This window comes from Macrobrachium nipponense, chromosome 7 (genome assembly GCF_015104395.2).
Source record: "Macrobrachium nipponense isolate FS-2020 chromosome 7, ASM1510439v2, whole genome shotgun sequence".
Taxonomy (NCBI): Eukaryota; Metazoa; Arthropoda; class Malacostraca; order Decapoda; family Palaemonidae; genus Macrobrachium; species Macrobrachium nipponense.
In genome coordinates this window covers 39,948,717-39,975,560 of record NC_061109.1, presented here as the reverse complement: position 1 = coordinate 39,975,560, position 26,844 = coordinate 39,948,717, and the positions used below count along the sequence as shown (strand labels likewise).

Sequence of the window (26,844 nt, the reverse complement as noted above, 5' to 3'; positions counted from 1 at the left end):
GAATCTCCTTTCACATTTCGATTAACATGATTCTCATATCATGTACGCATTTTATACATGATTATAAGTTATCTCTTTCCTCTCTGAGAAAGTTGCACAATTTTGTGTGTTCGTGGGCATGTTTAAGAACATAAGTGAATTTTGCCTAATTAACAATTTCCTCTCTAGTCATCCGTGTTCTTTACATTTCACGACTTGATTAAACGTGTTGTCAGATACCAGAGGCAACTTAGATTTCCGAATCTGTATTCTTGAGTTGTAGAGTATTGCCATATGTCGAGCCCTCGCCTTTCTGTAACAAAATACTTATGTTTCTAGGGTTACATATTTTGTTTCTCTTTCTCATAAGTCTGATATATAAAAAGTTGCATTTCCCCCCTTTTGGGCTCTTTCTCTCTCTCTCTCTCTCTCTCTCTCTCTCTCTCTGTATGTGTTTGTATGTGTGCTTGTGTGAATGTGTGCGTGTGTACATATTAGGGATTTGCAAAGTTTCAATTGATTAGAAGGTAATTTAGGTGAATTACTGAAAGTATTGATATAAAGATCACTGCAACTAACTAGTTACTTTAAGTGATTCCTGACACAATTTCCTCTTCACCCATCTCCTCTTACTTCTTCTTCTTCTTCTTCTTCTGGAACAGACCAGATGTACTCCAAACATTTATTAATGAGTGGACTTTTAAAGGGGACGGGGTGGGAGGCAGGGGGGATTTGGTAGGGAAACATCAGTGAAAATGCAATGAAGAACTTTTAAGTTCCTCCTCTCGGACTGCTCTCAGGTAGGCAGTGTACATGGAGCTCCGGTAACTTTCACTTTTTTGCCTTTTTTTCTCGTCGTTTCCTTTTCCCTTGGTTTCCTCTTTCCCTTTTTCCTTCTTCCCCCTCCGGTTTCCCATTCCCCTGCCAGTCTGTCCAGCCGGCATGACAAGAACGTGGAGAAAGTGGTAATTATCTGTGCCTCACGGTGGCTTACTTTCCTCTCTCTCAGTAGTATTGATGATGCAACAAAATTTAGAAAATGAGTGAAGATGAGTAGGGAGGTGGAGAAGATGATGAACATAGGAAAAACGGTGGAATAAAATGCAATAAAGTAAAGAAAAATGTGGGGAATGTGGGTAAAAATGAGGAAAATGAGTAAGGGTAGGTAAAGGCGCTGAAAGATAGATTTCGGCGAAAGGTTTAGGTTGGGGAAAAAATTTTTATTGCTGGTGATAAAAGTCAGCCATTATTATAAATGAAGATGAAAGATGGAACAGTATTATAGTAATAAAAGGTAAGGAAAGTTTTGAAAGGAGAAAGCCCCCTAAAAAGTGACTGAGGAACACTATCACGGCGCGGAAGTTGTTTGATAATATCCTGAGCAAGAGATGATCCCTGTTCTTATATCACTGAGAAAGTACGAAGAATCTCAAACGCTTAGTGGGAAACATCAATCACTAAGGTTTTGTGTAATGATGAAACGAGCACTGGAAAATGTTTCTAAGAAATGTCGTTGCAGGAGTAAATAATTATTTGAAGTGTTGTTGGTTTGAGATTCTTGGCTAGAAATATTAGTACATGGTAGATGGTTTATCAGAAGGTTTATTGCAGAATTTATGCGATTAGGGATCTCGATGAAATATAAACATTTGAATAAGAAGTAATATTCAGACACATAGATGGAAATTTTGGTATGGTTTAAAGACATTAATTAGACATGCAGGTGCAGCAGAAGGTGCCGATAGAAAATGTTGGCGTAGGGAAAAATATTTAGTAGAAATTAAATGAGAGATAGAATTAAATTAGAAATAAAGTATTACTTTTCTGTAATGAGTTTCGACAAGTACATGTAGTTGTTATGCATAACATAATTAATAAATTTTTTTTTTCAATCTTACCCTTTGCCAGCTGAAATTGCACTGCGAAAAAAAACGAAAATAAAACGCGTAGGAGAGACGGAACGCGATAAGAAATGTGATGTTGTGAAACCGATCTTATCAAGGGACGAAATGGTCAAGGTTCTGATGTTGTCAAGAAATAACACAGCACATTGACCGAAACAAGAAAGCTACGAAAACAGAAACTTTACTGAAAAATAACTCGAGAGCACTCATGAAAACTGGGAAAAAGAAAAAGGAAAATCTTAAAAAAAAAAAAAAAAAAAAAAAAATACTGCAGAAAAAAAATCACTGACTTGAGGATGTTGAGAAGAATTGTATATACATATGTGAGGAACGTATTTAATAAGTTTTTTGCTTGTGGATTGATTTTAGATATTATATATTTATTAAAAGAAAGGGTAATTTTCTTGTTAGCAAATGCAAATATCTTCTCACAAATGTGTGTATATATATTTATGTGTGTATGCGTATGTATGTATATACAGTATATGCATATGAATTGTATAAATATATATATATATATATATATATATATATATATAAATATATAATATATATATGTGTGTGTGTGTGTGTGTGTGTGTGTGTGTGTGTGTGTGTGTGTATAACTGAATCACGAAAGTTAGGAACGTGATAAATCCATAAATAAAGATATATGCCACGAGGGAAAATAAACAACGGAGTATCCGCGAGATCTTTCGACGTTCAAACGTCCTTTACTTAGCAGATGAACTGACATACATGAGGAAATAACAATACAAGAAGAGTCGTATAACTGACAGATAGGGATTATAAAGAGATTAGTAACTAGAATCCGACACACTTGGAAGATGAGAGATGAGTATCCTTCCCAAGCAAGCATAAACAATGGGTACAATTAAAGGATTAAGACAAACATCTCAGACACAAGGACAAGACAATTAAAGGATTATAGGTGACAGCTATTCATTACTTTGGATAACAAAAACATATTCACAATACATATTCACAATACATATAAAACATACATTACAACGAAGATATCTCTACGGCAACTAAATTTTATTTAAGTCTGTAATTATATCTTTGAGGTCATTCTTAAACATGTTACAGATACAAGGGTCTAAATGAAACAGGCCACGACTAATGTTGAAATTACAATGAGAAGTAAGTTGTATTAAAGCAGATTCTAAAAGATTTCGTGATAAGACATCTTTTGACCTTGCAATTACTGAACTACCATTCCAATTTATGCGGGGGTTGTTTTCACTTAAATGAATGAATATTGCATTAGATGTTTGCCCAGTTTTTACAGAATATTTATTGCGGCTTAACCTTACTTCTAAGCCCTTGCTCAACTGTCCGAGATAAAATGAGGGACAATCTCAAGGCCAATAAAGTATTGGCCTTGGACATTCCATACATATATAACTGAATCACGAAAGTTTGGAACGTGATAAATCCATAAATAAAGGTATAAGCCACGAAAGAAAGATAAACAACAGAATTTCTGCAAGATCTTTCGACTCAACGTCCTTTACTCAGCAGACAAACTGAGTAAAGGACGTTGAGTCTTTAGATCTTGCAGAAACTCCGTTGCTTATCTTTCCTTCGTGGCTTAAACCTTTATATGTATATATGTGTATATATATATATATATATATATATATATATATATATATATATATATATATATATATATATATGTCTTGAAGATATGCGAATGATTACGAAAGCTCCTGGTACTGACCTTGCGCTTGTTATTTTCCTGCAAAGATAAACAAAATAAACTTGAACAGTGTTAGAAGAGAGAAGTCTTTAATCACCATCAATAAATGTTTTTACAGTGAGTGCTAATTCTTAATAAATACTAACAATAAAAGAGAAAAAGTAAAAAAAAATAAGTAATAAACACGTGAACACGAAAATATTTGAAAATAATAATGATGATGACCGTGCCATAAAACAACGATGAATAATTAAATATGTGCTGTTAAAGCAAGAGAAAACAAAATATGCAAATAAGGAAGCATGAGGCGCTTGTCGGAAGATGAAATTTTAGGAGATGTCATAACGACGAGAAATTCCGGGAGAGATTTCTGATGAATGTGAAAAGCAGGTAAATATATTATCACGATAACATAGAATTATGAGCGATTCTTCAGCACACCCCTGATAAGAAGGAATTGTCAAGGAAGCAAATAAAATGAAATGAAAAAGCAAAGCATGAAAGAGTTATTAGAAAGTTTAAGAGAAAAAATAATTAAATTGTTATGGCATGATAAAAAATACTCAACGGGAATATTAGAAAAAGTAAGACGATTAAAAGATGATAAAAAATGCACAACTCTTAAGTCGTGTAATTATGACGTAAAATCCTCAAGTAACTCATAATAAAAAACACACAAACAAAAGAAGGAAATATGAAACAAAGCAACGCGTAAAAAAAAAAAAAAAAAAAGACGAGAAAGTTTGGAGATGGCAGAGCGGGCTGGCTGGCGGTCGGTCTGTCGGTCAGACGGTACAAGGAAAGGCGGTGATTCGGCAGAATGGGTTACGGACGGAACCTGTTTGGCGGATTAAGGTCCCAACGGCGAGAATTTGTTCTTGAAGGGGCTGGAGAAAAGGAGGAATTAGGCGGATGATTAAAGGATATCATTGGAAGTACGTCTTCTCGTATTGTCTGTGACACCTCGTTTTTTTTTTTTTTTTTTTTCAAGCTTTGGTAATTTTTTGTGTGTGGAAAGATTAAGCGGCGGAGGAATTAGGCATGCGATGAAGAGATATAAATTAATGCTCCGCCCTCCCCCCTCCCCCTTTGTATGGATTAGGACTTTCAAGGTTTTACCTTAGCAATTTTTTGGAATCTTTTTTTTAATAATGCTTAATTCTGTTCATCCTTTTTTCAATGCAGCGGTTATGTTTTCTCGTTTAGAAATACCTTAGCTCATACTCATTCTGTTTTTGTGTCGCGTGTGCATGTTGCAGTTTTCAGGCCATATTAACTTTCATCAGCTATAGCTTATGTATCTAATAACAAAATTAGTATTCTTTTAAGGCATCTCATTTCTCGAGTAATCTGAGAAATGACTCGCATTGCTGCACTGCTCAAAACAGCATTTGATCGCTACTTGAACAGCATTGAATTCACTCGTCCATTCATCATAAATCTTATACGAGATTAATTTTTATTTAGTCACTGTACTTTTGGCCTTTATTTATAAAAAATAATACCGCTTTTTTCAAGCCACTAAGGTTTGTTGCCAGTGTCCGTAACGCAGGTTATTTTAAAAAGAGGACGATAACCTTGCGCTCAGTCCCTCTTATATCTGAGCAAGGAACCGGATATGGCCGCAAAAACTCATAGCAGAGATGGTTGAAATTTCACCTTCATTTCGGTAACATATTAAGGCTGCCCGAAACAAAAATACGGAATGATAATTGTTATCAACGTAGTTAAGTTAGGCTGAGCGCTCTTCTCCGTGCATAATTAATCACTGTAATCCTGATCATTAATAAAAGGATACGTGCCTGTGCAAACCATCCTAATGGTATTTCTCGAGGTTGGGAAGCAAAATATTATAAATTCATAAAGCTGGGTTGCCATGTAGTTTTAATTTAAAGCTGAAACTATATGATATGTCTGCTGGATTCTTTTTTTTTCTATTAATGCTTATTTTGAAATTAGGGTAACGTTGCTAGTTAGATTAGATTTTCTAATTTATCTTTAAAAACGTATTTAGCCTATTGCTTCTAACCAAGAAATCAGTCGAAAAATTTATTACATGGTATGGCCGTTTGCTTAGAACAAGTGAATATTTAGAAAATGAATCTAGTTTCAAAATCTATATATTAACGAAAAATGCTGACGTAATCCTCTATCGCTGGTCATCCAATGTCACTTTGGCGTCTACTTATTAATATTTTGCCTGTGCCTGGACAAGATTTTACCCTACTTAGATGCTGAGAGAGCATTGCGCATGCACTCTCTCTCTCTCTCTCTCTCTCTCTCTCTCTCTCTCTCTCTCTCTCTCTCTCTCTCTCTCTCTCTCCTTGTTGTAAAGTTATCCCTGAGAATTTTTACACGTCACGTAATATGTCCGCACAAGGTAAGGTCACAATTCCTAAGAAAAAAGAAAATGATGAATTTTCTTGGTATTCAAATGCGCCCTTGAGAGTATTTCGATTACTTGATTATTTGCGAGAAAATGTAGATAATCTGAAAATATACAGGTAGACAGAGGACATTTGCTGAGGTCAGCGTTATAGATTTATAGAAGTCGAAATATTTCGTTATTCTTTAAATGTTTCTTGTACGGGGAGGGGGGAGGGTGTGCGATAGCGCCAGCATTCATTGGTCATTAGTCTACGCTTCAGACCATCTAAACTATTCCATAATGATGGATAATTTGGATCCTATTACGTAAGACTACGGCCATTCACAGGCTCGTATATATTTATATAATTATATATATATATATATTATTATTTATTAATATATATATTATAATATATATATATATTTAATATATTTATATATATATATGTGTGTGTGTGTGTGTGTGTGTGTGTAATTGTATATATTCTAAATATATATATTATATATTATACATAAGATATATATATTATATAATATATATATATATATATCATAACCTATATAATATATATATAGAGAGAGAGAGAGAGAGAGAGAGAGAGAGAGAGAGAGAGTGAGAGAGAGAGATATTACCTATGCTGATTGCTCCAGCCCAGTTGAGATTTGTTCAGAAACTGGTTGTCAATAGTCTGTACCCTTCTGAGGCCAGTCCCTCCTTGGAGTAGATATATATATATATATTATATATATATATATATATATATATATATATATATATATATAATATATATAATATCTACTATATATGTCAACAAAAATTATCTTTATAATTATCATTGCCCAACAAATCCTTGCGACTCAAAAGTTTTAGTCATCACTCGATTCGTAGCCTCGTACTCCTTCAGTTTCTGTGGAGAGAGAGAGAGAGAGAGAGAGAGAGAGAGAGAGAGAGAGAGAGAGATTGAAGCAAAGTTTTCATGTACATAGTAAAACAATGATAGAACATAACAGGTTTTTACCATTTCTTATATGGTGGAACCGCTCCAGTGAGAACGGCCTTCTTGTCCCAAGGGTTTTGAACGTTTATTTATACCATCCATCCATCCATGCATCCATCAATCCATGCACCCAAGCCTGGAATTTTCAAGTCAGCAAGATTTCTTCTTATTAGCTTATAGACTAATGTAATTAGGTAACAATTACGCTGAATGTTCAAGGTCTTGAGATTCCGTGAAGTAAATCGATTTCCTGTTTGTAATTTGTGATCTTGGTGAAGTTAGCTTAATGTGGAGATGTATTTCCTAAAATGTTATTATTCTGAATTAAGTAACAAGGTTACACTGGCCAACATGCATTGTGTCAGTTTTGCAATATATCATAGCCTATGTATTGATAGTTCTGTTGAACGTTGCAAACTAAATTCATTTACTTTGATGTATTACGGATTCATTATGTGTAAGCTAGCAGCTAATTGGTCAGGAGAGAGAGAGAGAGAGAGAGAGAGAGAGAGAGAGAGAGAGAGAGAGAGAGAGAGAGAGAGAGAGAGAGATTTCACCGTTAATATATTAAAATGGTAATATAAGTATGACATGTGGTAGAGGTTGCCATTTGACTAGAGAGAGAGAGAGCGAGAGATTTCACTGGTGATATTGTGAAACGGTAAACTAAGTGCATACATTTGGCAGAGGTTGCCATATACCGAGAGAGAGAGAGAGAGAGAGAGAGAGAGAGAGATATTTTACTGATGATATTGTAAAATGGTAAACTAAGTGCACACGTTTGGCAGAGAGAGAGAGAGGAGAGAGAGAGAGAGAGAGAGAGAGAGAGAGAGAGAGAGAGAGGAATGTTTGTTAAAATCGAACCAATATTATCACTAGAATAACTTACAAGCATTGGAGGACCTGTGTACAAGTATTCTACGGAATGGTTAGCAGTAAAAGTTGACTGGGTTCGGGGTTCGAGGTCAGTAGGCTCTTGAGGTCAAGCAGGTCGAAGCTTAGTATGTCCTTTTGGCATTTTCGTCCATCTCAGGAACAGCTGATATGTTGCGTCAGGGGTTGATTTTGCTTTCATGTATATTGTTTTCATGATTTTTCATTCCAACAATAATAGTATGTATATATATATATATATATATATATATATATATATATATATATAGTATATACATGTGTGTATATATATACACTTTTACACACACACGTATATATATGTATATTATATATATATATATAATATACATATATATATATATATATATATATATATATATATATATGTGTGTGTGTGTGTGTGTGTGTAAAAGTGTGGTATATATATATACATGTGTGTATATATATATATATTTACACTTTTACACTTTTACACACACACACACACACACACACATCACATATATATATATATATATATATAATATATATATATATATATATATATATAGATCCACCAAGAGAATTTCATACGAACGATGTTTAGATTAAAATATAAAATAAATCTGGATCTGCCATAGATGTTTTCGTGGTTGACATTAATTTGCATTGGATAAATCGTTTTCCATTGGTGCAAGGAAGCCATCTAAAAACTTGTTTCTACAGGTCAAAAATTCATCTTAAAGACTCTCTCTCTCTCTCTCTCTCTCTCTCTCTCTCTCTCTCTCTCTCTCTCTCTCTCTCTCTCTCTCTCTCTCTCTCTCTCTCTCTCTCCTAAATGTCAAATATGTTGCAAGGCATTCCAGTCATCGAAACATCTTTATTAGTCAGGTGACATATGATTTATTTGCTAATAACCATTTAGCCATCGATAAAATATGACCTACTCTCGCATTGTTGCAATGTCTTTTGCAAAGTCAGTCTCGGCGAATAATTGTGATTATAGTGATGACTAATCATCCGTGATTGATCACAATAAGACTGCACGAGGGATGATTGATTAGATTTGGTTTTGCATGAAACCAAAACGCTGCTTGCGATGAACAATTATTCAAATAGAATTTAAAAGCAATGGATTGTAGAATGTATAGTATTAATGCTGAATATTATAAAATAAGTAAAAATAAATCTGAAAATGCTTAAAATAAGTCATACTCTAAGGAGAAAAAACCGTTTTAAATGAATATAGTATATCTCCAAGTGTGAACGCAGAACATTAATAATGGTTTAAGTGAATAAAGTTCGAAGTGGGTATCCTGTTGAGAGACAAATGGTGAATATAGATAAAGGTCGAGTTGAATAATGCCTCAGAATTGTCTTATTAGCAGAATAGAAAGTTTCCTTCTCCGAACATGAAAGCACGTCCTCAACTTGCAGGATTGATTAGGAAACCTCTCTTGTTGTTTGGTGAAGATTTTCCTGTGGCTCGTTTCAACGCTTGTGCAGAATTAATGTAATTATACATGGTTAATTAGGTGACGTAATTCTCTATTTTTCTTTAACATATTAAGATATGAATATTATATTATATATATATATATATATATATATAGATATATATGTATGTATATATTATATATATATATTATATATATATATATATATGTGTGTGTGTGTATGTATATATAGTAATATATATAATATTATATAATATATATATGATATATATATATATATATATAGTATATATATATATAGATATATATCATATATATATATATATCTATATATATATATATAGTCTTCTCTTCATTATTCAAGCCTTGATAACGTATAACATGATATAACCTCTCGATAGTAATAAGATAAATTCCTGGAGCGCCTTTCTTTTCAAGGTATTTTGCAGGTAAATGAAATTTTTAAAAATAGTTGACATAACGGTCAGATTAATTCCTTCTTACTGATGAGTTTTCTTACGTAAAGACCACCTGGCAAAAAAACAAATGAGCCTCAACGAAAAAGAATCGAAAATATTTAATAGTAATTACGATTTGTCTTTAATTCAGTAAATATTTGTAACCCACTGAAATGATGACATAATTAGAGCTGTATACTTTCCACTCTTGGCATCTTCAGATTGTGTTTGACATTGTCTTTACTTCCTTTGACAGCAAAGAGAACTCAGCAATGACCGGAGCGAAGATGGCCGCAAACAATCGGTGAGTAACAATTGCATTGCTGCCATTTATGTATCTGTGATGTTACTGTTATTTGTGTAAGTATTTTTGACATTGTCATGATTTATGTAGTGATATGTTTGGGCATTTTTTCTTATTTACCACACGTACTTACTACGTGTTTAATACAGTACTGTAATGCCACTGTATTAACTTTTTTTAAAGCATTCTTAAATTGTGTTTATGTTTTTAGGAATGGCGTTAATTTTATTTGAGTTTATGGCATTTGTTTTTACTTACTACACGTATTACAGTCTCACATGCATTTCCTACGGTCTTGTAATGGAACTCTATTAACGTGTATCATAAAGGGGAGAATACTGACATTAGGATGTGAAAGTATACGTGAAATTAAATGGAGAAATTTTAAGACATTTGTATCAACTTTGAATTTAAACTGTCGATTTGTGAATATTTATATACCCGTTAACTCAGTTACGAAGGTCGTCCATTACACTTGTGTTCATATTCAAACGCAACTCTAATTTTGCTCGAGGATATTAACTATCAGTTCGTAATTGGTTGATTTTTAGTACCGTGACAGGGTCACACATAATGCTATCTGCCTAATCACCTACTTGCGTGATCGTTGACATGGTTACGCATTCTCTCACACGTTTATACATATACATTTACTTACATCAACATGCTGGTAATCATAAGTCAAAGATAAAGTGCACTCAAAATATTACCCATGCACGCGCGTTTCTCTCAACAACACACGCACATTGCACTCAGATATAAACGTGCTCATACCCACAACAAAAGCTCTGAAGGAACATAAGCACTCTCATGTTAGCAGCGTTCAAACAGGTTGCTCGAACCAGCCACTTTCCCCGGTGAGAAACTGACGGCAAACTCACACACATATACACACACACACACTCACGTGAACAGACGCACGCACACACACACATTCTTGTCCCCATTTTCACCTTTTGGTCAACACCTGGCCGTTTGCAAGCACAGAATGTGAAACGAGGCTTTCAGAATTAGGAAGAATTTGTTGATGGTATTTCTTCAACAGTTTGTGCAGAGCGACTTAAAAAGTTCATTTAGACACACAGCTGTCCAGAGGATTTCTCTCCTTTTCTCTTGATAGATGGGCATCAGCTCTCCATGCCCGTCACCCTGCCCATGCCCCCTCTCGATTTTTTCTCTTGATGCCTGGCAGAGGTTGGTGACTTGTTTGATAAGAGAGAGAGAGAGAGAGAGAGAGGAGAGAGAGAGAGAGAGAGATTTCAAAGTTAATTATTGATGGCATAGACAAAGATTGACAGATCATTGAAATTATAATTAAATGAAGGAATAATAATTGGGATAATAGATAGAAAGTCCATTTATTGCAGCTATAGAAATAAAAATTTAATGAAAACTGTGAGTGCAGAAGGTACACTGAAGAATTTTTTGTTAAGTAGTTATGGCAATAGAATTGGAAGACTTACACGCACACACACAAACGAATGCCTTGCAATATGCTTCCAGTGGCATTACATTATTGTGCTCTCTCTCTCTCTCTCTCTCTCTCTCTCTCTCTCTCTCTCTCTCTCTCAGCGGCATGCATTAAAGCATAATCTAAACGTCTTGTTTTTGTTCATCGGACATAAGAGTTCGTGTTGGGAGAAACCCCCTTCCCCACCCTTCCTATCTCTTGTAGAAATAGAAGTGTGGACAAGTGAATGCTGTTAGTCTATTTCGCTGTTCAGTTGACGATGCCATATAGTAAAAGCAAGTGACCTTACATGGACTGGGAAAGGAGCTGTGAGATTATTCAAAATGTAAACTCGGCACAATATCATGAGTTGACTGAATCAAGAATATTGCAAAGATATTTTTTTATCTTCTCCAATTCTGTTGTAACACTGGGATCTTGTAAGGTCAGCATCCGCGTCATTTTGAAGAACTCGTTTAATACTGCAGCAAATAACTTACTAAGTTTTGCAAATCGTTCTCTTTATGAAATCAGTAAAAAATCGCTTGATCGGCCTTAACATGAAACCCCAAAGAAATGAGTAAACTAATATTTTTTGTTCATACAGAATACCTTTTATACTGACATTAAATATGGTCTTACACGTTTCCGAGACTGCGAAACTATCTTTAATGTAGCCCAGAAATAACGATATCAAAGGACGAGTCTTCGTTCTACCAGAGAAGACCAGTCAGTAGACGAGACCCGGGGCATCGGACGTCTGGCAGGGCAGTACCGAAGAGGCAGCAGCAGCAACCGGCAATTTCGTGCGATAATAACAACGGATTTGAATTCCCTTTTGGAGTGAAAGTCAAGTTCATGGTTGGAGTCCCTCCAGGTTGCCGGGGGAATAGTAATTACCTTTAGTTTGAGTCAAGAAGAGAGAGAGAGAGAGATTGTTGGTCGAGGGGGGATGTTGAGTTGGGGGTTGCTGTCGATAATAATACTGTATGAATTTGTTGAAAGCTTGTCCCGTGCTGTTACAATAGGCCCTCTTTGAATGGAGGTATTTGCGAGATTGTTTTTCAACCTTGTGTCTCTGGGGTTACGATGGATGGCCGCGACCGAGTTAGGAAGAGCTTTGTCCGGTCATTATAGGCCTAGGCAAAAGATAAAAACTAACAAGGCCCTTAGGCTCTGCCCCTCGACGGTTTACAAATAAATTCTCCCTCTTTATTGCGCGTTCTGTATACTCTTCGTGTCCTAATGCTTTACAAACTCAGTAACCATAACATTTCTCTCTCTCTCTCTCTCTCTCTCTCTCTCTCTCTCTCTCTCTCTCTCTCTGTATTAATTAGACAAAGAAACTATAAGTCTGTGTTGAAATGGTTTCTAGTTGTAATTAGACTTATATATAATTTTGCTTTTTTATGTATTATTTTTCTTTTTTCATGTGTTGGAGGAAGCTAAAGATATTTAGTAATTCGTATAGATGATGAGGTGGGAGATGATTTTATAAAGGCTGGTTTCACATTTTGCATTTTAGTTATTATATATATGTATATATTTATATAATATGTGTATGCATGTGTATTTTGTAGAAAGAGAAAAGACTTCCACAGAGCAATGAAAACACAACTGAAGGGCAATTAAAAATCACAGTAGAAGTATATGAAAATGTACTAGCAGACAGAATGGTAGTGAAGAGTCCTCGTCTGTTTGAGTTGAGAAACGCAGGAACGGATGATTAGTTATCATGGTGCACAAGAGTATATCCTGGTACCTCTGACCATCATGCAAGTAAACATAGCGTCAAGTAGACAATATTGAAGGAAAAACTAAAACCGGGTATGTTTTTGCTTGTGCTACAACTCCTCTCGTACTATACTTCAACTTTGACCTTTACAGAATCCCAGCTTTAGTTCAGAATTAACGGAATGATGCCGGAAATCTAATCGTATGAACCCACTGAAGGCGAATGTGAGAATCTCGTTATGTCAGTAATTGAAAATGAAGTTAGAAGTGGTTAGGTATGTAGGGATAAGGGTTTGTAGTATAGAGGGTCATGGCTATCTTGTAACGAGGTTTGTGCATGAAGTCTACTATAGTAGATTCACAAAAACCGTGCATCTGATGTCTAGGCCCGTCCCTTACGACTCTCCTGATTGGCTGTTGATAAGCCAATCACAGGGCTGGAAACTTTCAGTATCGAGAGAGATCACATAGGTAGGATGTATATTCCACCTCTCCTGAAGTAGATGTCTTTCAAAATTATCCTTCAGGAGAGGTGGAACATACATCATGCTTATGTGAACTCTTGAGAGAGACTGGGTTTCCAGCCCTGTGATCGGCTTATCATCAGCCAATCAGGAGCGTCGTAAGGGACTGACCTAGACATCAGATGCACGGTTGATGTGAATCTTCTATAGGAACAGCGAGATGATTGACTGATTAGTGTAAGCTAACTTCGCATTGACATGAATCATCTGCGCTGGAGGTATTGCGTTAGGTGTGAATGGGTCGAGTTGAAGGGAAGGTAAACTGTTAAGAAAAATCATGTGTCGAAGCACTGATTGCAGTAGAAAGAGCAAAAATACTCATCAGACAAAAGCCTTTGTCAGTCAGATGTGCAGAAGTGACGACTTGTTAGATCAGCATACAAGTTGCTGTGTGGGGGCAATTTTTCATTGTTTTCATTTTCATCTCGTTTCAGTCTTTCTGTTTGTCTGAATTGAAGCTCACCCAGCTGTAATTGTATTGTGGATCGAGGCTTTCTATTTTCCCTAAAGAAATCGCTTCTTCCGGTTGAATGTTTAGACTTTATTAGGATCCTTAGTGGAATCCCTTCTTCCAATAGAATGTTTGCACTATTAGGAAAATGGAATCCCTTCTTCCAATAGAATGTTTGCACTATTAGGAAAGTGGAATCCCTTCTTCCAATAGAATGTTTGCACTATTAGGATAGTGAAAACTGTTTTCGGTACAGGGAAAACCAGGAACGTAATGCATTCAACTGATTATAAGAAACAAGGGCCCATATACTTTACATGTATATGTATCCTCTTTATGTGATTTTGTTTTTTACATGAATGCATTGTAAATTGAATATTTTTACAATCTCATTTAAAAAGAGACTTAGAAAAGAATCAGTATGTTTTCTCAAAAGTTTCTAGAAGCCTCTGTTAAAATTCTTAACATATTTATAGACATAGTAACATACTTGTAAGCATGAAGAGACAAGATACAATGAAGAAGAAAATATCCATATAACTAAAGAACAGGAAACAACAAATAACGTTATAAGACGGTATCTGCATTATTTTTCAGGAAATGACTGTTTTATTATTATTATTATTATATTATTATTATATTATTATTATTATTATTATTATTATTATTATTATTATTAATTGAGAAATTCCTTCGTGCACAAATTATTCTTCAGCATAGCATTGTACCAAAACTATTATTATGTAGTCTGGAAAAGTTTAGTTTCTTATACAACTCTCTCTCTCTCTCTCTCTCTCTCTCTCTCTCTCTCTCTCATATATGTATATATAATATATTTACACACACACACACACACACACACACACACATATATATATATATATAATATAAATATAAATATATATATATATATATATATATATATATAATATATATATATATATATGTATGCGTGTAAATATATCATAGTTGTTTAAAATTTAATTTTCCAAAGAAAATCTAAAATCGAAGACAACAAGGTTTTATAGAGAACGGGGGGGGGCGTGTTCCCTGCCGTCTCCGGCAGGTGTCGTCACCTCATGCCTCATTATCCGCGACCCAGCGGTGGCGCTGACCACGGGGTTTAGAGTGGAACGGAAGCACCAGATGCAGCAATTACTGGCATCGAGTTGTGATGTTTCCAGCTTCGGAGGAGTTTGTGTTTTGGGCCACTTCGGCGAGAGGGGTTTGCTTACCTTTCAGTCTCTCGGGCTCAGACATGTTCAGCCTTTTGTTGCAAGTTGTGTCACTGAATGAGAATTCTGACGGAGATGAATTTCAGCCGCTGTGGCTTTAACGTAAACAGTTTATAGTATTATTAACTACTACTATTACTACTCAGTTCCAGGGGTCCTTTATTCCTCACACCGTTGGACTGTGGAGCAGCCTCCCAGAGGATGTTTTGCAGTTGGAACTTTGGAAATTCGAGCGAGAATGTAATGCCTAACTACCTTAATACTATTCTCCTTGGTTTTTAATCATTTTTTTTATCTATTTATTATTATTATTCTTTAAATAAGTGGGATCTCTTCTCTGTATTTCTCTTTATCTCCTCCTACTTCTTCCTAATGAACACCATATTCTTTGGATGATTGAATTTCAAGTCAGTGGCTCCTGTGGGCTTGTTCTATATGAATTGGGTTCATTTACTGAATGATGATGATCATGATGATGATAATAATAATGTTAATAATAATAATAATAATAGCGGTATTATTATTATTATCATCATCATGTTCATAATTTTTTCTCTATTAAGGAAAATGTAATTATTAGTAAACGCAGTACTGATAGATGTGGAGTGTAATTTCTTTTTATGTAAATTCGTTTTCAGGTGTTCTGTTTTTCATATTCATTCTGCCAACGATAAGCGGCATTTTGTTTTGTTTTCATTTATATTTTTTCGTTTATTTTTCATTTCGTCAACGTAATAAGCACTAGACCTGTTTCCCGATTCTGTGAGCAACGAATAAAAAAAAATATGATTACGAAATACGAATGAGATGACTTCACTGATAGCAAGAGGTCAAGCGAAGTGATTTAGATTGTAGTTCATAAAGAGAGAGAGAGAGGAGAGAGAGAGAGAGAGAGAGAGAGAGAGATTAGCTAGCTAGAAAGACGTTATGTGCGGCTGGTTGAGGCCATTGTTATGCAAATAACACTTTCTTATTCTCGGGTACTTGGCTGAAGAGGGAGGAATTTTACCTCTGAAGCTGAGAAATGGAAAGGTCTATGGAAGACAACCCCTCCCCTCCCCCACCCCTCCCCACTCCCCATTTTCCTTCCCCTTCCCCATCCTCTTCTAATCTCTTACCCTCTTCCTGGTTTACTCATCCCTTCCCACCTCCAATCTTTACTCTTTCGGTTCCTTGTAACCTGTTGCACGCAAGCTGTCTCTCCCATAATTGAGGAATGGAGTTTTATGGTATTCTTTTCTGTTTTAAATTTGATGGGCCTCATTTCTCTTCCAACTAGATATATGTAATGGGGTAGACGTGCTGCTGAAAAGGCCGACGTTAGGTCATTTAAAAGTTGATTTATTTTTAACATGTATAATATATAACTTGATTATTTTTTACTTCTAACTTTATTTTTTATAACTAACTGTACGTAGGGGTCAGACGTGTTATTGACAAGGCCTTGTTTGCTTATGAGGGTTTTGTGATGAATCGCTTAGAAGGTTACCATAGTACCTATAATGTCTGTTTTTCTAAAGCCACTCTCTCCCCCTTAGTTGATATTGCTTATTATTAACAATAAGTAAACCCATTTTATGTATTTGTATCAAGTTCATTTAAATTTCCCCCATGGTTTAACCATTCAGTGTCCATTTGCTTGTCCAAGGTCTTTTTACGTGCAAAACCTTATTTTGGGTCGAGTTAGTACTGCAGTATTTAGACATGAGCTTCTGTGCGTATTGCATTATCCCTGAATATATATTTTATAGTTTGTGATTGTGTAGTCTTAAGCAGTCCTAGCAGTAGTGGCGTCTCTTCTGGAATATTGTAATGTCCAGTTTTAAGTTTTAGTTTTATCGCAGAACGTGCTCCTGCTCTAATAATAATAATAATAATAATAATAATAATAATAATAATAATAATAATAATAATAATAATAATAATAATAATAATAATAATAATAATAATAATAATAATTCGTTCTAGAGTAATCACTTACGAGGAGAAAAAGCGAACGGATAAAAATAGTACGGCATTAATAATAGTTCCAGTATCTCCGTTTGCTTTGAGACGATAGGTATTCTTAAAAGCAAGTGATACCTGGCAACTGAGCCAAGATATTAGGCGGAGATATAAGAAAGACAGATCTCTTTGACTCAGAACACGCAGTAGAATTATTGACCGTTGCAGCGATTCAATGGAAGCAGTTTGAAATAGGTCCCACTAACCCACAAAACCCGGAATGGATGGGATGTAGTAGCGAAGGATAAGAGTGAAACCATGCACGGAGTCATGTCCGTGTCTATTCAAAAAGAAAAGGAAGAACCACAATGCCATTCAGTCATAGAAAGGGCTCCAGAGATGTCGTGCAATTACTACTTCGCAAGTTCAAGCGAAGATGCAACGCATTACCACCCTGATGCTATTCTCCTTGCATTTTGATACATTTTTATCTATCTATTTATTTATATTTTTTCTTTTTGATATGCGAGATCTCTCTCTCTCTCTCTCTCTCTCTCTCTCTCTCTCTCTCTCTCTCTCTCTCTTACCTTCCCTTACTTCCTTCCTAATGAGCACCATATTCCTTGAAAACTTGAATTTCAATTTAATGGCCCATTTTGTGGGCTTGTTCTTTATGAATACGGTTCATCTACTGAATAATAATAATAATAATAATATAATAATAATAATAATCATTATTATTTAACTTTGTGCTGCTCATGCCTGCTCATTGCACTCTTGTGCATATCTTCCTCGTCTCTGTGACTTGCAGTAAGTTTGAATCGGTCGAAGAAATCTTGAGGAACTGATAAGTAAGCAAGGTCTTGCACCAGGCTCCGTAGACACCTCATGATCTTGTTTTGTTGCTACCTGTGCGGGTGTCAATCAGGCTTTTTTTTTCTTTTTTTTTATCAGACGTCTGCTCCGAAGCTTTCTACGGACCAATCTTTATTTTCGTCATGTCTGCCCAGAACCCGTCTCGCACTCGGTCAGTCGTGTGTAGGATACTGTGCTTTTGTTTCCACTTAGAGTTTATGAATGTGTTGCCTGAATGTAATGATGGTTTATGAGTGCTTGTTTTCACGGTATTTTTCAAATATTGAAAATATCAATATATGAGTATGTGATGTCTTAGATTTTTTTTCCTGGAACAAACTAATATGGGCAATATATTATGTCTGTACGCAGCGATCGTTGGATTAATATATATATATATATATATATATATATATATATATATATATATATATTTATATATTTATATTTGCCATTTAGGACTCAGTACTTGCCATTAGGTTTTCAAGTTATCATGTTGGTCATTGTATCCACTTTCAGTAATATAACTATCATATGGGTACATTGACTACTAAAAGTAAAATGCAATATCTTTTTGTGCCACAAACACCATCGATATACGGTATGTATTGGATACATTTACTGATTTGGATGCAATATAACCTCATTCTTTTACAAAGTCAGTTGTACAAACTCAAAAAACCACTTAAGCAATTAACTTAGCATCATTACTCTTTGTTCTTTCTCTACATACATCATCATATATTTGCGGTGATAATGAAATTTCACTGTGGGTAAATTTACGAGAGATAATTTACAGTCTTTGTTTTCGCTATAGAAACCTGCTGACAGGGAGCCGGAAAAAAATCTCACCAAATCCTGACGTTAGCACCCACTCGTTGGGACGCCACCTGCAGGACCCTTTTGTTAACTTTCACAATTGTGGTAACTCGCTCACAAACACACACACACACACAAACATTTTGATCGACTGCTTGTCAAGAATCCATTAAGAACTTCTTTAGTTGGTTGTATTTAAACTCTGTGCGTTTGTGTGATAGAATGGTCAACATAAATGGAAAACTTCTGAAGTTGGCTTTATTTAAACTATAAATTCTCTCTCTCTCTCTCTCTCTCTCTCTCCTCTCTCTCTCTCAGTTAGAATGGTCAACATAAATGAAGAACTTAAGCTGGATTTATTTAGATTCTCTCTCTCTCTCTCTCTCTCTCTCTCTCTCTCTCTCTCTCTCTCTCTCTCAATTAAAATGATTTACGTAAGTGAACAAAGATAAGAATAAATTTGGGTTGAGAAACTGCATTATTTACGTTATTAACTCTTCGTTTCTTTATGTATTTTTATCCTCCTATGTTTGGGGAGTTGCCTCATTCATTCCTGCATCTCTCCGCTGCGGGCGTCGTTTTCTAGCGCCTGGATGGATGGCGTCGTGGACAAGGTTTGTGGGCGTAGATGAAAACTCCTCTAGAAGATTAGACGCTGCGATTTATAACTTTCCTGAATTGCTTATACTGTTTGGCCTGTACTACTAACAGGGTCTCTCTCTCTCTCTCTCTCTCTCTCTCTCTCTCTCTCTCTCTCTCTCTCTCTCTCTAGACTTCAATTATCCGAAGTAGGTTATAGATTATCACTTAGTTTTGAAAAATTAAGTTCATAGATATATATTTGTACCAAATGCAAAGCTAAAATCAATGAACCATTCTCATTTAACATTAAACATGGGAAGACTTGAGCTGTTAAAATCGATAGATCATCACTTTCCCTGTGATTTACTGTTATAAACTTGTTGTAGAATTGTTATTTAATTAACAATACAAAACATCAATATAAGTACAAATATATCCTTCAGGCCAGCCCTGTGGGAGCTCAGCTCAGTGATCTAGTAAAACTATTTTTAAAATAATAATAATAATAATAATAATAATAATAATAATAATAATAATAATAATAATGAGTTGCAAAGAGTTTAATATTGCCAATAATATTTGAGTGAAGCTGACCATCTTCAAAGAAAGGTGAAGATGTTATATTCGTATTTTCATGTTGTTAAAACTTCTGATACTTATGAAGGATATTCCCCTCAAAGCATGGTTGGCTGAAGATGAAAACCAGGCTAACCAGCCACTTTCCCGCTTACGTATTCTAACATGCTTTGCGTCTATCCTAAAAACTTGGAGTTGTTCTCAACAACTTATCTTCTCTATCATATTATCGCAGCACCCTCTACTTTGTCTATCCATCGAGTATATTTTAAGATTTCTTTTAAAAATTCATATAAACCTCATAAAGCATTTTTATTTTACTTTGAAATTGCCCACATAACCCGTTATATGGGAACTAAGGCTTAATCCACGCACCTTCCTTCTTGTCTAAATTCTCACTGCTCATGCCCTGTCAGTCACAGTCACTCGTTTTACGTCCTTGATCAAAATCTTACCGTGCACCTCCTTTGGTACGGTAAATAAGGGTATGCCCTATGATTCTTATAGTTCTCTGTCACTATTTTCATATACAAAGAACAATTATTGAGCTTACTCGTTCCTTTGAAACATTTGCTTCATCAAGACACATCTTACGAAACCCTTGTCGCCACTCATTCACTCCGTACTGCAGAATCCCACGTGTAATACCTTCAACTTTTGGTGCCTTTCCCTTCTTCATCCCCTTAATTGCTATCCTCACGCCCTCAGCAGTTACTTCCGCGAGTATTCGCAACCTTACACTAACCCTTCACATCCTTGCATCATTCAGCTCTGACTCTCTTCTATTTTCCTCATTCAAGAAATCTTCAAATACTCTATCGACTCAGGATTCGTTCACTTCAGACAGCATCGCTCCATTTCCATCTTCTATTGTAAGGTCCGTTTCTGTATTAATCTTTCTCTCAAGATTTATGTCCCTTTCATACAAGCAATTTCTTATTCTCCTGGGAGCTCTTGTTAATTTCTCTTTTATTTTTGTTACTCTTCGTCTTTCTCTTATTTTGTTCATGACTATCCTGTCCATCCTCTATTGTTTCTATACACGATCTTCTCTTGTTTTATCTCTGTGATACTCATCCAGACGCCTGTCATCTTACTTTCCCACACAAGCTCTGAGATCCACTGAAGACCACTGAATGCAAGTGTGAAGTGGAGATTTTATCAATGCATAATTCATAGCTGAAACTCGCCCATTAGCTGAGCTCCTGTCCTTTTTCAGTAGCGTAGATTCCTTTTAGGGGCTATGGTTTAGAAGATGGACTCTGCTCTGTGTCCTAAATTAAGATGGTTTTGTGTCATCTTTTGTTTTTTAGTTTTCTCTACGAGTAAGTCATGGCATAGTTTTTCGAACTTATATATGGAAAGACCGCAAGAGAATGTACGTTTCTGGATCGGGTTAATAACAGTATTATTGGTAATTAAACACAAGAATGTGCTTTTTTATCAATAGAGCATTTGAATTGTGATTTGAAAGACCAATGGCTTACGAAGTCATGCATAGTTGCCAGTATAATAAACTAATGTTAACTGATGGGAGTCTTCCGTTATCATTAATTTCTTATAGACCTTTGGGAGGTTATGTAATTTTCTCATTTTCCAAACTGCATACACAAAAGGAAATTTGCCTGCTATTATACTAACTGATAACAGGCTTCTTGCATGAGACAGTACTTGTAATCGTACCGGTTTTGGAGATTCTGTCATGCCACCAGGTTACAAGATTCTTCTTTTTTATTTACCATGATTTATGAGATTGATCTCCGTGGTAATGGCTTTTGTTAATTAATTCATGTTTTTCCTTTATTTAATTGTACCTTCCAAGAACGATTAATGAACTCAGAGATTTATTCAAGAAACAAGCGAATTCCAGATATTTTTCTATTTTCCATTCATAAATGTAGACAGAATATATTATGCTCTTTATTGCAAAATTATTTCAGAGGATTTTTAGACTCAATGTCGCATTCGTTAAGAAAATAGTTAAGCCTAAAGTTACTAACCATGGAGACGGTTACATCAAACCGAAGTTGATGATTTATTAAATTGACAGCTAAACCCAACGGCTCATCGCAACACTATATGGTTACTAACTCGGATCATGTGTTGAGCTCTACGTATGATTAACACTTCCTTAGGGGATCTTAAGGATCTTTGCCGCATCCCATCGGCTCCTATAGCTGCAACCCCTTTCATTACATTTCCTGTACCTCCGTTCATATCCTTTCTTCCATCTTACTTTCCACCACCTCCCGACAACTGATTCATAGTGCAGCTGCCAATTTCCGTTTCAGCGCTGAATGACCTCATAAGTCCCAGCGCTTGGCCTTTGGACTAAATTCTATTCTCTCTATGATGTAAGACAAAGTTAAGTATATGTTAGTTTAACCAAACCACCGAGCTGATTAACAGTTCTCCTTCGGCTAGCCCGAAGGATTATATAATTTTACTTAGCAAGGGACCTACAGCTTATTGGTGGATCCGAACCACATCGAGAAATGAATTTCTATCACCAGAAATAAATTCCTCTGATTCCTTGTTGGCAGAGAGGGGTAACCAGGACCCTGAGATCGGTAGTCGAGCACGTAACCGACTCGTCCAACGAGGAACTATGATGTAAGACAAATAAAAACACATATTTACAAAAGCAATTCTTGCAAACGACCGTTGCAGTCTCTCACGGCCTTAAAAGTCCTTCCTTCCTCCCCTTGTCTCCCAGTTACACCGAGCCTAACGTTTCAGACCGTCAGACGATCACAAATAAGCATGCGCACTGAACCAGCATACGTAAACACCTGTCTCTGAGTGGTATGGATAATGCCACTCCAACACCCAGCTCCTTCTTTCGTTCTCTCTCCCTCTAATGCCCCCAGATCCGGTAGCGGTGTTGCTGGACGTTAAACATCGTTATTGTACGCTACACGTTGTTATTAAAGGCTGCGTTAAATTTGTTTTTTTTTCGCGAAAGGTGGAGAGAGAGTGGGTGGGTAAAGAATGTGCATAAGGATATAAGTGCTCTTAATATATTCTCGTGGACTCATGCGATACTAGAGAGAGAGAGAGAGAGAGAGAGAGAGAGAGAGATGAGGAGAGAGAGTGGAAGAGAGAGGAGGAGAGGAGAGGAATGGATATATATATATATATATATATTAATATATATATAATATATAGAGAGAGAGAGAGAAGAGAGATAGAGAGAGAGAGAGAGAGAGAAGAGAGATGGCAGCAACAGGAAGTAGCAGCATCATCAGTCATAACTTCTTTTTCTACTCTGCTAGGGTTTACTTACCCACTGACCCCGATCAGCGAATATGGACGCAAGCTTGGACTCGGTAGACTAGGTACTAGAGTAACGAAGTTTTTATTTTTTTATTTTTTACTATTATTATTATTTTTATGGCAAACTTGCGTTGCATTATTAGGTACTTTTTGAGCTCGTGCTGTTAGGTCAGTGACAGGTACAGCCATGTTTATGTGATATATCTTTATGATGTAAGAGTCAGCTTATTATTTAATATTATTTTTAAATTTAATAGGTAAATGTTCATTTAAATGTTCATTTTGGCTTGTGTTTATGCTGAGTGAATGACACCTATATATTTATATTTATTTATTTACTTTGCCATAACCATTCACTTTTATGTGACGAAGGCGTCTGATCTAGATGCCATTTTTAAATATGTGTATATTGTCATGTCTATTTTATAAAGGAAGATCTGTGCTTGAACCTCTGTAGCCGAATTGCATTGATGAATGAACCCTTGTGTAAAGCTCAGCGAAATTGTAAAGAAATTCGTTTGTCGTTTATCTTTCTATCTTTCTATATATATAATATATTTATATATATATATATATATATATATATATATATATATATATTTCATATATATATACATGCATATATACATATACCTTATATATATATATATATATATATATATATACATATACATACATACCTATACATATATATATGTATATATATATACACACACATATATATATATGCATATAATATATATATATATATATATATAATATATATTATATATATATAATATATAATATATAATGTGTGTATGTGTGCGCATGTGTGTCTGTGTTATGTTTTACGCAATCTGTGTTTGTGTATGTGCGTCAATGCGAAGATGATGTTTTTAGGATGTATGTTAAAATTTCATTTAAATCCGTTGCATGAAAATCCAGTTGAAGAATATTTACTGCTTAACCCAATTTATAATACGTCACCTCTCTCTCTCTCTCTCTCTCTCTCTCTCTCTCTCTCTCTCTCTCTCTCTCTCTCTCTCTCTCATATCCGGGGCAGAGCAAACTTCCACTTTAGTCAACGAACTCGAAACGTCATTATTGATAGGTTTATTGCTTATGCATCATCGCGCAATGCTTCAGTCTGTTACGGGATATTTTAATAGAGCGTAACAGCTGTTCGGAAACCGCACTTTTGATAGTCGATACGTGTTTGGTATCGATTCGAAGATGTCTTTGAAGCAAAGGTTTGATTTTAGTCCGTTATATTAATATATATACATATGTATATTGTATATATAGTGTATGTATATAGTAAATATACATAAACACGCACACACACATACATATGTATATATATATTATATATTATATATATATATATAATATATAGTATATATATAATTATATATAATATATATATATATTTGAAGTGACCAAGGATAAAGAAGTTTTGACATCCGAAATATATTGTTGCAACATATTTAGAGTGTTTTTATGGTCCCTCTTCATCTTCATAGTATACTGTTAGATACAGTAAATGTAATTCTATATATAAAACGTGTGTGCACATGTGCGTGCGTGCGTGCGCGTGTGTATTTTATTGTATAGTAAAGTATATGATTTATTTGACGAGGATTTTGCTGGTATGTGAGCGATTAATGTTGTTTGGTACTTCAGAGCACGATTGTCATTTGAGGATGGATGGGGCGTTCATTTTATTCCGTTATCTGAAGCTTTACGAATGCGTTCAGAAATGTTCTTCGCGGCTTCATCTCTGTTCCAGGAATGAGAGAATGAATGAGGCAATGACCCCTAAGTATGTATTTCAATACTGTCATCCTCTTAAATTCTAAAAAGAACGTTTCAAATGTTCTAGAAAGATATAACAAATCCGATATATTTATCATGAAACATTAATTTCTGCATAAAAATTCAGCATTCACAAATACTTGTCAAGTTGAGTGAGAAACAGCAAACGCTGGAAGTGACTGACTTCAAGAGTGGGACTTGAGATGCTGACGGTGACATCAGCAAGATGTGGATGTAAACTTTCATGGGAACGTCTAGATGGCTTCTCTCGGCCTTTTTGTTAGTATGACTTGGTCAAGGCGGCCGGTCGGTCTCATCAGGGAGTGAAGTTCGAGTACACGGAAACCAGTGAAAAAATGCCCCGAAATTTCCTCGGCGCAATCCAGTTTTTCTGTACATCGTATAATCAAGGCCACCGCAAATAGATCTATCTTTCGGTGGTCTCAGTACAATGCTGTATGAGCCGTAGCCCATGAAACTAACCACGTCCCGGTGGTGGCCTGGTCTAATCGTTGCCCGACGCACGATCATGGTTAACTTTAACATTAAATGAAATAGAATAAAAACTGAGGCTAGAGGCTGTAATTTTGTATGTTTGATGATTGGAGGGTGGATGATCAACATACCAATTTGTAACCCTCTAGCCTCAGCAGTTTTTAAGATCTGGGGGCAGACAAGAGAAAAATGCGGACGGACAGACAAAGTAGGCACAATTATTTTCTTTTCAGAAAACTAAAAATCAAGTTTAATGGTGCAATATTAGTTTCAAGAAGCATATTCGCTTTAGGCTGTAAAGTCACATTGATTATATTAAAGAATTTTAATTACTTCAAGACTGAATGTTTATGTTGGATAAGGGAAATTATGTTCGGGACTGAATTTCCCTTTCAAGATTGGACATTATGCTCTAGACTCTAGAGTACACGTTATGGTTAATAAGAAGATATTACGTTCTAGAATGTGAGGTACGTTTAATGAAGGCAGATTGGGTTTAAGAATGAACTTGAAGTTTAAGAATAAAGGTGGGGTTTCATTGGGGGAACTTAGGTTCAACACTGAAAGTAAAGGGCAGTGAAATATGAATCAAATATAAGAACGACTTTGGGTTCAAAACAGAAAGTTAGGTGGAGTTTGCTTGAAGTTAGTTTTGTGAGTGAAGATTGAGTTTAACAATGAACTAATCGTTAAGTTCAAGATTGGTGATTATATTTAACAAGGAGATATTCGGTTCAGTGTTTAAGGTTAAGTTAAATTAAGGACAATATATTCGAAGAATTAATTTTGGGTTCTTGAAGTTGGGATTTGTTTAGTGACGCAAGTTTAAGTTTTGGAATGAAACTTGGCCTCAAGATAGGCTGCTAGGTTTGTTTGAAGCAGCTTATTTAAGTTTTCGAAGAGCGGAATTTTGTTGAGTTTAAGAGTTCTAGGTCCATGTTTCAAACAAGCTGGGAATTAATTTCAAGAGTGAACGTCAAGTAAATTTAAATTGTATTATTTCAAGAACACAAGTTCAAGATTATAGAATAATAAAGCGAGGTTGGTTTTAAGAATGA

The 26,844-nt window shown here is 35.4% G+C and overlaps 1 protein-coding gene across 1 annotated transcript in view; it reads left to right on the top strand.

Moving 5' to 3' along the window:
• The window catches only part of LOC135217078 (uncharacterized), a 399,671-nt gene that overhangs the window by 102,489 nt on the left and 270,338 nt on the right, over window positions 1-26,844 (top strand). The window contains 1 exon segment of the mRNA XM_064252763.1: window positions 10,001-10,048. Coding sequence (XP_064108833.1) covers window positions 10,001-10,048 — 48 coding nt within the window.